We start from the raw sequence: 15,945 nt of genomic DNA on the forward strand, positions 1-15,945 counted from the left end.
AAATAGGATACAGCTGCAGTTACGCCATCAATTTAGCATCATTTTTGTAACACTGTAAAACAATAATAAATATTTTTACAGTATGGTTGGGTTTAGGGTTTGGGTAGACATTAATAAAATACAATAAATGGGAAATTTAATGAATAATATAAATAATTCTTGATAACTTCAGGCCACCGTTTTTGATCTAGCAACAACCCTGTTTTAAGACAAAAACAAGACATATTTATTCACAAATTGTTCATTCGGATATCAGACCAATGTTGAAACAAAACGATACAAGAGCAAAGCATTACCAATTGGTTTTAAAGCATTTCAAAACAACTGACATAGTCTGGCTTCGAAACCTATTAACCCCGCATGGAAGTCTGACTCCTTAACCACTAGACTATGTTACTTGAAAGATTCAACATACAAAGTTGGGCTTAATCCCTCAATTTGTTCAACTGTTCTTTGCTGAAGCTGTTTTAGTGCAATACATTAAAAAATGACCACTAGATGTCACTGTAGAGTGGGGTTTCGAAACGTTTCGAAGCTTCGACACATTTGCTTCGACTGTTTCAGTGTTTCACGAAGCCTCGCTTTGCCCACCACTAGTCTATACACTATATATACACACACATGTCTGTCCAAACAGCTTGAAAAGTAGGTTTTTCACCATAGGTGCCCTTTAAGTTCTCCAGCTTATTATAGCAAAGTATACATTCTACTATTACATGTTTAAAATTGTTATTTGATGAAATAAATCCAGTTTTAAAAAAAATACAGTACACACATGCAGAGTCATTTTTAAATATAATTATTCAAGAACAAACAAACACAGTTCGTCCACATGTAACAAACATAACAGTGCTGGGGTCAGATCCCAAATACATTTTAAATGCATTTACAAAATGAAAAAAGGTCAAAACAAACGCTCAGCTGGGAACATCACAGCCTTCAAAACATGTCAAATAAAAGAGATTTCCCCCATCATCCAGCAGCAGTCCTAACAGATCATATTCTATATTCAACATATTCCAACGTATAAGCTGGACTGGTTTGAGTCTTTCAGCAGCTTCAGGAATGCTGTATGAATGTGTTTGTGTTAAGGCAAAGATCCAGAGAGAGTCTCCTTCTGCTGCAGTTTCAGAACAAGCTCCAGAAGATTCATCTGCATCATCACCTCCTGCCAGACACGGACAAATGAACACATTTAAAGAGGCAGTTCAAACTAAAAACTGAAAATGACCTCACCGTTAACCCTCACTCAGGTAGCCGTAAACTTTTATGAGTTGAAAACAGAAAATATTCCGAGAAATGCAGGAAAAAAAGCAGAAATTGACATCCAGAGCAAAAACAACAAGCGCTATGGAAGTCAACGTCTGTTTTTTTAAAATCCAGAACACAGTTTCAAGAGTTTATACTTAGATATTGTTTGACTGTTTAACTGTTAGCAGGTTTGGCATGCTGTCCCGGGAGAGAACCCTGAGCTCGGAGATAGGTGAGCCCAGGGCTCCCGTCTGATCCATAGAGCATGTGAGGGGGAGTACGAGATCAGGTGGTTCTCTAGGTCAGGGGTTTTCAAATTGTTGGCCGCGACCCACTAGTCACATACTGTAGCTGCAGCCAACTTTAGATTGCGGTGAATCAAAACCAGTAAGATTGACGACAATAACTCAAAAACCTCTTACCCTAAAAATAGTGTTAGGGTAAGTTTTAAGTGTTAAGTGTGTAAGTGTTAGTGTTAAGTGTGTTTCCTACAAAAAGACAAAGCTGGTTATGTTTCACAGCTGTCTTTTTCTTTTTTTTTGCTTGACATTACGACCACTGCTCCGTTTGAGCCCTCGCAATCTGCCTTTAGCCGGTAGAGCTCGCGAAGAGCGGAGCTCTCAGTAAGGGACCGTCGGGAAAGTGCTTCTTTTTTTTTTGTTTTTTGCTTTGTCCTGCTTGTTTTATTTTAAACACTACTCATTTTTTCTTAAATGAGCACAAACAGTTATTAAATTAGTCGAATGCTTTCATTATAGATCTGTGCATTCTTACATTAACACCTCTGTTATCAAACAAAACACAATGAGAGATTCATTTGCTGCTCTTCACTAAATAACTACAGTAACTTTAATCAATATGCAAATACAATTAAACGTGAAATAGATTTTATAGCTTTATTTAATTTCCATATAGGCCATTGATTTTAATAGGCTAAACCTTTTATTTTATTGTCAATATTTTCTAATGTTTGCTATGTATTCTATCATTTGAAGTTATTTGTTGTCCCATGTTTTTTACATCCCAACGTTGACAGATTGCTAATCAATGAATAGCTATAGTGCTGTCTGTTAGTTTTAACATCAGCTAATGTTATGGAAGGGCATAGATGTTATGGAAAATAGTAATAGTAATGTAACTACCCCATCATTCCTTCCTCAAGCAAATGTGTGAATATTAGATCTATTCAGCATTAATGTTAATTGCATTGGCATATTTATCTGAGGTTTTCCCAGCTTGTAGTAGTCGATCAAAAAGCTATTTAGTTTCTTATGACTATACACTAGCAGTGGAGTTTACTGCGATGTGACGGGGCTTGATCATATTCTCTTCTGAAAAAAGAAGAGTATCTTTTTCAACAAAAAAAATGATCACAGTTACAGCCAGCATCCCGCAAAAAGCACTTCAAGCCTCATTTTGTGCATATCAAATTGCAAAATCCAAAAAGCCGCACACCATATATTTTTGACTGCTTTGAATGGAAATTTTTTCCATATTAAAATATTATGCTGGGTCTTGAGATTTAATTACTTGCCTAGGTGGGTCCCGGAAGGAAAAAGTTTGGCAATCCCTGCTCTAGAGCTCCGCCGTGGTGAAGGAAGAAAGGAGGAGAAGGGGTGGATGGGGGGTTTCTTCGGAAAACGAAGATAAGGGAGTAGTTCTAGCTAGGCTACTTATAGTGAGTTTGGATTAATCTGATTGGCTAACTAACGAATATAGATGGGTGGCCAGCTGCAGTCAATCATATCACGTGCTCCTCTCCAAATTAGTTTGTGAAATTTCACATAAAGCTGTGGTCACACTGGGCTTTTCCTCCCATAGACTTCCATTCATACGCACGCGAATGCGTCAGACCGGACACGCAGGGTCATGCATTAAGTTTCACAGGTTGCTGAGGTGCAAAAGTTCAAGCTTGAACTCTGACCTGCGAAATCGCATCACCTGACTGCTTGAGACCAATCGAGGATCAAAACATGACCTCTCTGGACAGAAATTTAAAACATGGAGCAATCGCTCGCTTTTTAAATGTCTAATCATCTTGTTTCATCCCGCCCCTTTTTACAGCGCCGTACGACAGAACTTCACACACACAAACTCTAGTGTGACGGCAGCTTGATGCTGTGTTCACACCAGACACGGAACGTGCGGATAAATCGCGCTATTATAGCCACGTGAACATTTGAGTTTACTCGCTTCATTCGTGCTTCAAACCCCGCTTCATTCGCGCGTCAAATTCACTTCAGAACAGACGCGGATTCGCGTGATGGGCAGGGCTTCTGTCTGCCCCGTGACTCTAGCTTCATAGCTAAAGGTCTAACATGGATTTTATGAAGAAAATAACAGTGTTTATGTGCTTTATGAAGGATGATAAACAGCGTCAATACGTTTAGAGCCGTGTCTGAGTCCACTACATCCTTTCAGAGGTGCATCCAGCTCTTTAAGCTCATAGACTCCTCCAGAAACTGAACCTGGCTGATGGAGGTTTTCAGCGGTGCTCCTGACTGAGCCCAGCCCAGTTTGATGAACTTCTTGTCGGTGTCTGCTGGGGGATTTCCCCTGGGACACCGACAACAAGCAATACGTCACAATCACGCCCCCACAAGAGCAAGCTTCTGATTGGTTAACGCGGCGCGAATGTCGGCTGAAGTTCAAATTTTCGATCTCTAGTGATTCGCACGAAATGCGTATTAAACGCGCAAATCGATCAATTTGCGCCATACGCACCACGCCATTTGCGCAATTCTCATCATTCGTGCCGCAGGATGTCTATTCGCGCGTTTGCATTGACTTAACATGTAAATCACTGGCGCTTGACATGCGTTCCGCATCTGGTGTGAACGCAGCAGCATAAGACTGTCAGACAGAGAAGCAGAGACCTGTGGGTTGGAGGTGATGTAGAAACCCGGTACGCCTGCTTTCTCCAGCGTGTTCTGCTGATCCAGAACCTTCTGGTCCATTTCAGCCACAATCTTTTCGTCCATCATCCTTTGCTCGTCTTTGACCCGCTGATCCAGAGCCTGAAAGATTGATATTAATGGTCTGACAGGGTTTTTAGCTTTGAGACTCAACAGGAATACTCTGGATGTTCATTTTACATGCGCATGTTTTACTAATAAAATTCAATAATGTTGAAGTGAATTTAATGAAAAGTCTACGGAAACCAGGGGTGTCCAAACTCGGTCCTGGAGGCCCGGTGTCCTGCAGATTTTAGATCCAACTTGCCTCAACACACCTGCAAGGATGTTTCTACAAAGCCTAGTAAGAGCTTGATTAGTTAGCCCAGGTGTGTCTGATTGGGGTTGGAACTAAACTTTGCAGGACACCGGCCCTCCAGGACCGAGTTAGGACATGCCTGACATAAACGATTGAAGTCAGAACTAATTTTTTTTCTTCTTCAAATATTTCCCAAATGATGTTGAACAGATTCAGGATTTTTCCACAGTATTTCCTATAATATTTTTTTTTTTCTGGAGAAAGTCTTATTTGTTTTATTTAGGCTAGAATAAAAGCAGTTTTTAATTGTTTTAAATCCATTTTAGGGTAGATATTATAAGCCCCCCTTTATTTAAAGCAATATTAAGCAATATTTGTTTTGGATTGTCTACAGAACAAACCTGTTATATAAAACTGTTATACAATGACTTGCCTAATTACCCTAACTTTACCATGATTAAACTAGTTAAGCCTTAAAATGTCCCTTTAAGCTGAATACTAGTGTCTTGAAGAATATCTAGACCAGGTGTGGCCAACCCTGTTCCTGGAGATCGACCTCCCTGCAGGTTTCAGTTGCAACCCATATCAAACACACCTGCCTGTAATTATCAAGTGCTGTTCAGGTCCTAATTAATTGGTTCAGGTGTGTTTGATCAGGGTTGGAGCTAAACTGGTAAAGTCTAGATCGGATATGCGGCCGGCCGGAAGTGCGCTATGCACATTAATAAAGCAGCATTTTTTTATAACACTGTATAACAATAATTTATATTTTTACAGTACTGTGAGGGTAGGGTTTAGGGTTGGGGTGGGGGTAGGCGTTCAAAAATAAATTTTATTGGGTTATTTAATACATAACATATCTAATACTCGGTACAAAAACTGTTTTTAAATTACTGTGATGGTTGGGTTTAGGGTTGGGGTGGGGGTAGACGTTAATAAAATAAAACAAATGAGAAATTTAATAAATAATAGAAATAATTCTCGTTAACTTCCGGCCGCAAACGTATCCGCTCTAGCAACAACCAGCTAAACTTTGCAGGAAGGTCGATCTCCAGGAACAGGGTTGAGCACCACTGATCTAGACTAATATTATGTGCTGTCATCATGGCAAAAATAAAATAAATCAGTTATAAGAGATGAGTAGGGCCAGACGGATGTTTTTTGCTATGTCTGTGGAGAATTTTGGTAAAAATCTGCGGATTTCTGCAGAATTATTTAGGGAGTATAACTAAAACCTTAATATGTGAAATAAAAAGTAATATATTTTTAACTTTTATTTAATGCTTAAATTGCAAATCTAATTAGATTCACTTTATTTTTTAAACAAAGCAAGTCTTTCATATAATATATCTGCTAAAAGACAGAAAATATTACTGTACACACTGCATTGTACATAAATCAGATTAAACATTTTCACATTAGTCAATAATACTACTGGACTTAATTTAAAAACTGAATAAAAATTAATTTACACACATTTACTCAAGTAAATATACAGAATTAATGATGGGCTAAAAATCTGCAGAAATCGGCGGAAAACCTGCAGAATTCTGCGCGCGCAGGTTCCGTGTGGGCCTAGAGATGAGTTATTAAAACTATTACTGTATGTTTAGAAAAGTGCTAAAGAAAATCTGATCTCCGTTAAACAGAAATTAAAGAAAGAAATAAAGAGGAGGGCTAATAATTCTGACCTCAAATGTACATGGTAAATAAAAATCACAAATCAAAAAACATTTATTCATTATTTTTCTTTGGCTTGGTCCCCTTATTCATCAGGGGTCGCCTTCTAATCCGGCATTTGTTTTACACAGCGAATGTCCTTCCAGTTGCAACCCAATGCTGGGAAACACCCATGCACACTCATTCACACACACATACACCATGGCCAATTTAGCTCATGAATTCCCCTATAGCTCATGTGTTTGGACTGTGGGGGAAACCCGGAGCACCCGGAGGAAACCCACGCCAACACGTGGAGAACATGCAAACTCCACAAAGAAATGACAACTGGCCCAGCCGGGACTCGAACCAGTGGCCTTCTTGCTGTGAGGCGACAGTGCTAACCACTGAGCCACCGTGCTGCCATAAAAAAACAACACACATTAAAATTTATTACAGCATATCATAAAATGCAGCAATCTATGCAGCTGAAATGTACTTTTATATGCAGGTCAGATGTATTTAGATACTAATAATGTGAGAGCATGTGATTGGCCAATGACAAAAAAGTAGTAAAGGCAACTAATCTATATTCAGGTATGCAGATATTTGTTAAACACATTTCCCTGACTTTTTTCAAAACATTATCAGGCCTTGAAAATGGCATGTTAAAATTCGATGACTGTTTTTTCCCTGATTTTACCTCAGTTTCAGCTCGCTGGTTAGTTTTCAGAACCGACAGATTGTGAGATTTGCACGCCTGCAGGGCCTGCTTGTGTTTCCGGATCAAATCCTGCTTGAGGCCTGAAACACACGGACAGAAATCAAGCTTTGCAAAATGATTCTCAGTTTTACAGTGACACCTGCTGGTGAGAATGATGTAAATAGTGTTAAAATAATCTCAATAAAAACACCTTTTATACAGTTGAACTTATTAGGCCTCCTTTTTTTTCTTTTTTAAATATTTCCCAAAATATTTTTAACAGAGCAAGGAAATGTTCACAGTATGTCTGATAATATTTTTTCTTCTGGAGAAAGTCTTATTTGTTTTATTTTGGCTAGAATAAAAGCAGTTTTTATTTTTTAAACACCATTTTAAGGACAATATTATTAGCTTCTTTGAGGTATATTTTTTTGATAGTCTACAGAACAAACCATCATTATACAATAACTTGCCTGATTATCCTAACCTGCCTAGTTAACCTAATTAACCTAGTGAAGCCTTTAAATGTCACTTTAAGCTGTATAGAAGTGTCTTGAAGAATATCTAGTCTAATATTATTTTCTGTCATCATGACAAAGATGAAATAAATCAGATATTAGAGATGAGTTATTAACACTATTATGATTAGAAATTTGTTGAAAAAAATCTGTTCTCTATTAACAGAAATTGGAGAAAAAATAAACAGGAAGGTTAATAATTCTGACTTCAACTGTATACAATTATGAAATGACAATAGTTATACTGTATATAAATAAATAAATGTACTTTTAGAGAAACACAATGCCAATGTTTTGCCTTCAGAAGAGTCAAGACATAAATATTTTGGTGGAATGAGTTTGATTTTCATTTCACAACAAATGTAAAACAAAAAAACATAAATTCTGATTAAAAATGTGTTAAATCTTTTTTTAACTTGAAATTTATCAGACTAATATGAACTCAAATAAATCTTAACATTTTAATGCAGTAAACCCAGAGAGGTTTTCATATGGTTCCTTCATTTTTTTATTCAATAATCCGAATAAATAAGATTAATAATTACCAATTAACTAAGATTTTTAAAATTATTATAGACATTTTAAATTAGTATACATATAATAGATATAAGGCGATGTGGTGGCGCATTAGGTAAAGCGTTCGCCTCACAGCAAGAAGGCTGGTGGTTCAAGCCTCGGCTGGGTCAGTTGGCATTTCCGTGTGGAGTTTGCATGTTCTCCCCATGTTCACGTGGGTTTCCACCAGGTGCTCCGGTTTCCACCACAAGTCCAAAGCCATGCGGTACAGGTGAATTGGGTAAGCTAAAATTATATAACTTATATTTATATTTCATTCATTTTCTTGTCGGCTTGGTCCCTTTATTAATCCGGGGTCGCCACAGCGGAATGAACCGCCAACTTATCCAGCAAGTTTTTACGCAGCGGATGCCCTTCCAGCAGCAACACATCTCTGGGAAACATCCACACACACACTCATACACTACGGACAATTTAGCCTACCCAATTCACCTGTACCGCATGTCTTTGGACTGTGGGGGAAACCGGAGCACCTGGAATAAACCCATGCGGACGCAGGGAGAACATGCAAACTCCACACAGAAATGCCAACTGAGCCGAGGCTCGAACCAGCGACCTTCTTGCTGTGAGACGACAGCACTACCTACTGCGCCACTGCTTCGCTATATTTATATTTATAGTTCAAAATATATATGTATATAACTACAGTTTGCTTGTTTTGACACATTATTTAAAATATGTGGCTAAGAAATGACTGAATTTTAATTGGGCAAGTAAAAAAAAAATCCACTGGTTATTACAGAAAATTATGCTGTATGAACATCTGAAATTTCATTAATAATGGTGAAACCTGCCGAAACCCTACTTTCACCCAGACATTTAAAAAGGATAAATTTTACAGCAGTAATCACAATAAAGTGACACCGTGATTTTTTTATCCAAGGTTTTCAAACCAACTTAAACTGGCCCATGCCTATGCGGGGGCGATCTTTCTGCAACTGTTAAAAATAAACAGAAATGTTTTGATTAACCTACAAGTTCAAAAAAGCTAGTAATCTGCAGGTCACGTACGTTCTAAACTCTGGGTTGTAATCCGTAAAGATCACGGATCAACTGTGATCTGTTACACCCCTATTCAGAATATTATTATATCAACTCTGAATCACTGGCTTGAAATAATGTTTCAGGAGTGTGTTGTTTCCACACACACACACACTAAGGGTGTCACGATTCTCCAAATCCTCGATTCGATTACATTTTCGATTATGAATAATTAATTAATGACCAATTAATTATTTGTAGCCTACCGTTTAAACTACCTGACCTGCATGGTGTTTGTTTAACCCATAAACAAATCATACAGTAAATGAATAAAGGCAAGTTACACACATAATTACCACCAGTCAATCACTTTTTCTGCGGGACTCGTGAATAGGCAGTGATCTGTGTCGTTATAATGGCGTCGGTAAAAAAAGACGCACAACCAACAGGAACCAGTCAACAGTATCTGAGGTGTTCGCTAAAATGACTAAGTACAAGTGAGTGAAGGATTGAAGCAGTCCTCTGACTGCCTGGACCTGCTGTCTCGAGCGCATGGCTGTGTGTGCGTCTGTGTCTGTGTGGTCACGTGATGTGCATTTTCAGAGGTAGAGAGGAAGGAGGGCTGCTCAGAAATGCTACACGCCACTGTGGATGTCGAATCGTTGTCGTTCTAAAATGCCATTTAAAAACAAAGACAGTGTAAACAGGGCCTGAGTGTGCACTTTTCACCAGCGGATTTGCAACGGGGGCGGGCGGAGGATCGCGATGCCGGTGTTGTCTACGTAATACGTACATAGCAGAGCTTGCAAAACTGTGGGTTTTTTTTGTGTCGACAACACGAACGTTGTTAACGTAACTCACTGGAAATCCAAAATACTTCCACACCAGTGACTTCATTGAAAGAGGAGAGGGTTTAAGCTCTGTCGACGGGTTCTGCGTCTGCAGTTTAACAAGCAGTTCAACAAGCCTGTTTTTTTCCCGCTTGGCAAGCCAAGCTGACGTCACATGGGGGCGTGGCAGCATCGACGATTCTATTTTTTGATTTGATAATCGAAATTGAGCATAAATTTCGATCGATTTCGATTAAAAATCAAAACCGTGACACCCCTAACACACACACACACACCTCTGTGTTCGCTGTGTAGTTTCTGTCTCTGGTTGTAGAGGTTTTTCTCCGTCAGATGCTGAATATCCAGAAGGCCTTGAACGATCTCATAGACCGTCCCATCGATGAGCGCCTGAGCCAGATCACTGAGAGTGGTGTAGGACAGACGCTGCTGGAACGAGCTGGAGAAGACAACAAAACACTTACTCAAAACTGCAAACACACTTCACAATAATGCTGGATTTATCCAGCTTGACTGATCGGCCTTTTGTCTGCTTTAGATAAAGCTAATCCTGTAGACCAGGGGCGTCAAACTCCTGGTAGGCCGCTGTCCTGCACAGTTTAGTTCCAACCCTGCTTCAACACATTTAAGCTGTGGCCACACTGCACTTTTCATTCCATGGACTTCTATTCATGTGCACATGAATGCGGCAGACAGGAAACGCAAGCTCATGTGACAAGTTTCGCAGTTCGCTGCGTTGGAAAGATCAAGCTTGGTGAACCCTGACCTGCGAAATCACATTACTTGACTGCGTGAGACCAATCGAAGATCAAAACATGACCTCTCTGGACAAGGGATGCTCAAAATAATTAAAATTAATTAATTTTAAACGATTAAAAATTCATTCATTCATTTTCTTATCGGCTTAGTCCCTTTATTAATCTGGGGTCGCCACAGCGGATTGAACCGCCAACTTATCCTGCAAGTTTCTACGCAGCGGATGCCCTTCCAGCTGCAACCCATCTCTGGGAAACATCCACACACACACTTATATACTACTGACAATTTAGCCTACCCAATTCACCTGTACCGCATGTCTTTGGACTTTGGGGAAACCGGAGCACCCGGAGGAAACCCATGCGAAGGCAGGGAGAACATGCAAACTCCACACAGAAACGCCAACTGAGCCGAGGTTCGAACCAGCGACTCAGCGACCTTCTTGCTGTGAGGTCTTGCTTTTTGTAACTATTATTATTATAATGTAGTGCTGGGAAAAAATTTATCACAATTAATCACACCCAAAATAAAAGTTTATACAACACACACACACACACACGCACACACACACACACACACACACACACACACACACACACAAGAAAAACTACACAAACTTTTTTTTTAAACAGATATTCAATGATTGATTGATTCCTTTATTCATTTTCCTTTGGCTTAGTCCCTTATATATGAGGGGTGACCACAGTGGAATGAACCGCCAACTATTCAAGCATCTGTTTTAAGCAGTGGATGCCCTTCCAGAAGCAACCCAGTAATCGGAAACACCCATACACACTCGCATTTGCACAGATATGTAAATTTATGTGTAATTTGTATCTTATACATTTACATTTTACATCTAAATATCGATAAACATTTTCTCAAAAAATATGCATTAATGCGTGTACTTATATATGCATAATAAATATACACAGTACACACACACAACTTATGTCAAAACTATTTTTTTCGTGATTAATCTTTCCCCAGCACTATTATTATTATTGTTATTATTATTATTAATATTATTATTATTATTATCATTATTAAAATACATTACTTTTACATGTTTTAAAATGTAATAAGTATTAATTTAAATTTTAAATAACACCATTTATTTAAAAAAAATTTGCATATTGAATTTCATATTATGTATCAAGCTATTGCATAACACAATTGTTTTATTTAATTCCTCATCAGGCTGTTTTACTGATACTGTGCTGTACTGTAGATATTTACAGTTGAAGTCATAATTATTAGCGCCCCTGTGTACTTTTCCCCCCAATTTCTGTTTAAAGGAGAGCAGATTTTTTTCAACACATTTCTAAACACAATAGTTTTAATAACTCATCTCCAATAACTGATTTATTTCTCTTTGCCATGATGACAGCACATAATATTAGACTAGATATTCTTCAAGACACTTCTATACAGCTTAAAGTGACATTTAAAGGCTTAGCTAGGGTAATTAGGGTAAAGTTAGGGAAATTAGGCAAGTCATTGTATAACAGTGGTTTGTTCTGGAGACAATCCAAAACTAATATTGCTGAAGGGGGCTAATAATATTGACCTTAAAATGGTTTTAAAACTATTAAAAACTGCTTTCATTCCAGCCGAAATAAATCAAATAAGACTTTCTCCAGAAAAACAAATATTATAGGAAATACTGTGGAAATTTCCTGAATATGTTCAACATCATTTAGGAAATCTAAAATAATAATAATAATAAAAAAAAATCACAGAATGGTGAATAATATTGACGTCTAGATGTTCACCTTGACAGGTCCTTCACCAGCGTCTGCAGCTCTGACAGCAGGTAATAATGTCTCTCCTGTTGTCTGGCAGAATCAGACTGATCACCACTCACAGTACAGTACAGATCCATGATGATCCCACATCAGCCTTCACATCTGGAAAACACAGCAGAACAAGTCTTAAACCTCTTCTTAAAGGGATAGTTCACCTAAAAAATGATAAATAAATGCTTGTCATTTATTGATTCTCATGTGGTTCATGAGTTTTTTCCTCAGCAGATCACAAAATAAGATATTTATAACTATATTTTAACATGCAATATATGGAATCAGTTTAGTCTCAAAAGAAATTCACGCAAAAGACACGATGTACACATGCGTAGCCAAATTCACGTGCATAAAATCAAATCCACATGCGTAAAATATTTATTTCTAAACCAACTTTACCTCTATCGTTATTGGTTTAAGCTGGATTTTTCAGCTGGGCTTGCATTTCTTAAATTCTGCTTTGACGTTACAGTTTTACTGAATGCGAATGTCCGAATATGCTAATATAAATCTTGTGTTTATGAACAACGCGAATATATACAATCACAATACAGTATAAATAGGAATAAACGCACTTTACCTCAGTAAATTTAGGTAAATGTGACAATTTTCTTACGACGGTTTTAATGAACAACATCTATTTAACAGAAAGCAAAACATAGTGACTGAACGAAACTCTCACCTGCTTTGTGTTTCAGCTCCTGGAGAAAACTCGACTGACGTTTAAAGCTGTCAAGAACAAACACGAGCGATATTTTCATCAATTTTGTCAACAATAACAGTTTACTTCTTCTTCTTCTTCTTCTTCTTCTTCTTCTTCTTCTTCTTCTTGGTTTATTGGCGAATTGCATTCTTTCTGCATATCGCCACCTACTTTGCTAGTTGTGCAACCACATTCTGCCATTGCTCTGCCCCAATTTTTTATTTTTATTACGCTTTAAACAACAGATATATGACAATATGGTGAACAAAACAATGCCATGGTGATAGAAAGTAAATGATAACAACAATAAGAAAATGAATAAATAAAACAAAGATAAAAACAAGAGTAAAAATAATTAACTAAAATTCTTACAAATACAAATAAGCAGGACCTTTACATTAATCAAAAATATTGAAACTTGAGCACAGTTGGACAATTTTAATGGCCTTTCGATTAGCACTATGCTGAATAGTGCAAAATTAATTTTTCAGTTCCTTATAAAACACAGTAAAACAAGTTTTTTTGTTGAAAAATTTACACTTATAAAATCTGAAACTTATTTCCCAGAGATGGGTTGAGACTGGAAGGGCATCCGCTGTGTAAAAGTTGGATTTATAAAGGGACTAAGCTGACAAGAAAATGAATGAATGAATGAATGAATATGAAAATGGTTTCCAGCATTTTCCAGCCTGAAAATGATTATTACTCTATTTTTCATTCTATTAGCCCTATTATTTATTTTTAAACTACAGTATTTTGTAGATCTAATAATTAACATATTTATTTATTTATTTATTTATTTATTTATTTATTTATTTATTTATTATTATTATTTTTAATTTATTTATTTATTTATTTATTTATACAGTGCTCAGCATAAGTTCACCCCTCACAAATCCCTCTTTTAAATCTACATTAGTACTGAAGTCAAATCTGGACATTATCTATCAAAATAACTAATGATAACGCTCCAGTATGGAGGACAAAGCCTGCAAAAACAATACATAGAGAAATAAATAAATGAGCAAATATATAAATAAATGAGTAAAAAAATCGATAAATTCAAGCATAAATTAAATAAATAAATGAGCAAATATATAAATAAAATAGTAAATAAATCCATAAATTCATGCATAAAATACATAAATAAGCAAATACATAAATAAATATGTAAATAATCCATAAATTCATGCATAAATTAAATCAATAAATGAGTAAATATATAAATAAATGAGTAAATAAATCCATAAATTAATGCATAAATTAAATAAATAAATGAGAAAATACATAAATAAATGAGTAAAAAATCCATAAATTCATGCATAAATTAAATAAATGAGCAAATAAATAAATAAATGAGTAAATAAATCCATAAATTCATGCATAAATAAAATAATAAATAAATACTCAAATATATATATATATGTGTGTGTGTGTGTGTGTGTGTGTTTGTGTGTGTGTGTGTGTGTGTGTGTGTTTGTGTGTGTGTGTGTGTGTGTGTGTGTGTGTGTGTGTGTTTGTGTGTGTGTGTGTGTGTGTGTGTGTGTGTGTGTGTGTGTGTGTGTGTGTGTGTGTGGTTGCAAACTCTTTATATGGGATTATTTAAATAAATTGAACTTTGCCACAGTGTAAAAAATGATCAATTATTCCTGACAGCATATGTTCTTAGGTCATTGTAACTTATACGTTTGTTTACATTTACATTTAGCAGGTGATTTTATCCAGAGCGACTTAGGTTAATCATGTTCTAACTTAGTTATGCAAGCAGTTTAAAGTCAGTTTAACATAAATAAGTTCAATGGACTCATAAGGTTAATTTGATTCAGCTTACAAAATTTAAGGCAAGCAAGGTTTTTACAGTGTACATATAAATTGTTTGCAACCACTTACCTTAAAAAAACATTTTGTAAATCCAGTGAATATTTTTTCAGTGTGTACACTTATATATGAACTACAATTAAACAATACAAGCAATGCATCTTTGTATTAATTAATTGTCCTCAATTGAATTGATAACACTGGACTGACAGTTTCAATCTACTAGAACTTCTGTGTGAAGCTGCTTTGACACAATCGACATTAAAAATCGCTATAAAAATGAAAGATTCATTGAATTAAAACATAATATATAATATTAATTATTCATTCATTCATTGTCTTTTAGGCTTAGTCCCTTTATTAATTCGGGCTCGCCACAGTGGAATGAACCACCAACTTCACGTTTTACGCAGCGGACGCCCTTCTTGCTGCAACCGACAGCACTACTTATCGCGCCACTGCGTTGCCATATAATATTATTATATTAATTAATTTTTATTTAAACTAATATTATTTCTATTAATAGTAATATTATTAATAGTAATAATAATAATAATAATAATAAAAGTGCTAAAGAAGTAAAGATGAATTGCATCTGATGGTTCTGCCGCTGCACTGCTCGTGTTTCAGCAGCAGGTGTCGCTGTGCACTCATCAGATTCTCACCATCACTGAAGTCTCAAAATCATCATCATCATCCGCGAACATACACTGAGAAACATCACGACACACACGCGGGCACACAAAGAGCACCACACACACACATACACACACACACACACACAATAACACCATCAGTACAGTCAACATGACCAGAATATAACGCAGAACTGATGGACAGGAGAGCGGACTCATCATCATCATCATGAGGATCTAACACACACACACACACACATACACACACACACACACACACACACCAGTCAAGCGCTTCAGGAGGATTATCGGAGACTCTGAAGATGCAGCTGAAGATCTTCATGACATGAGGCTGAGCTGCTGGATGAAGAGCTCAACATCTTCATCATGGCCAGAAACACTTCTCTGTACTTTCGCATCGTCGAGGGGAAAAACCTGCCTGCTAAAGATGTGTAAGTTCAACATCACACCTGCTGAAACGC

The 15,945-nt window shown here is 36.9% G+C and overlaps 2 protein-coding genes across 11 annotated transcripts in view; one reads left to right on the top strand and one right to left on the bottom strand.

The window, feature by feature from the left end:
• Nucleotides 1–778: 778 nt before the first annotated feature.
• dgcr6 (DiGeorge syndrome critical region gene 6) lies at nt 779–13,130 on the bottom strand. Of its 10 annotated transcripts, none has more exons than XR_015496958.1 (6): nt 12,990–13,130; nt 12,281–12,415; nt 10,028–10,188; nt 5,339–6,927; nt 4,128–4,433; nt 779–1,168 (listed from the first exon to the last, which is right to left on the bottom strand). XR_015496958.1 is itself a non-coding variant. In XM_087263010.1 (6 exons), exons 2-6 carry the CDS (start codon nt 12,388–12,390, stop codon nt 1,088–1,090), a joined length of 594 nt encoding a protein of 197 aa, XP_087119136.1. In that variant the 5' UTR covers nt 12,391–12,468; nt 12,990–13,130; the 3' UTR covers nt 779–1,087.
• A 2,378-nt stretch (nt 13,131–15,508) lies between these two features.
• rasal1a (RAS protein activator like 1a (GAP1 like)) overlaps nt 15,509–15,945 on the top strand; it is a gene marked incomplete in the record, with an annotated part of 86,902 nt that continues 86,465 nt past the window's right edge. The window contains 1 exon segment of the mRNA NM_001443113.1: nt 15,509–15,915. Within this exon segment, the coding sequence (NP_001430042.1) occupies nt 15,851–15,915 (65 nt within the window).

The sequence above is a fragment of the Danio rerio genome, chromosome 8, assembly GCF_052040795.2.
Source record: "Danio rerio strain M-AB ecotype USA chromosome 8, GRCz13ab, whole genome shotgun sequence".
Classification (NCBI taxonomy): Eukaryota; Metazoa; Chordata; class Actinopteri; order Cypriniformes; family Danionidae; genus Danio; species Danio rerio.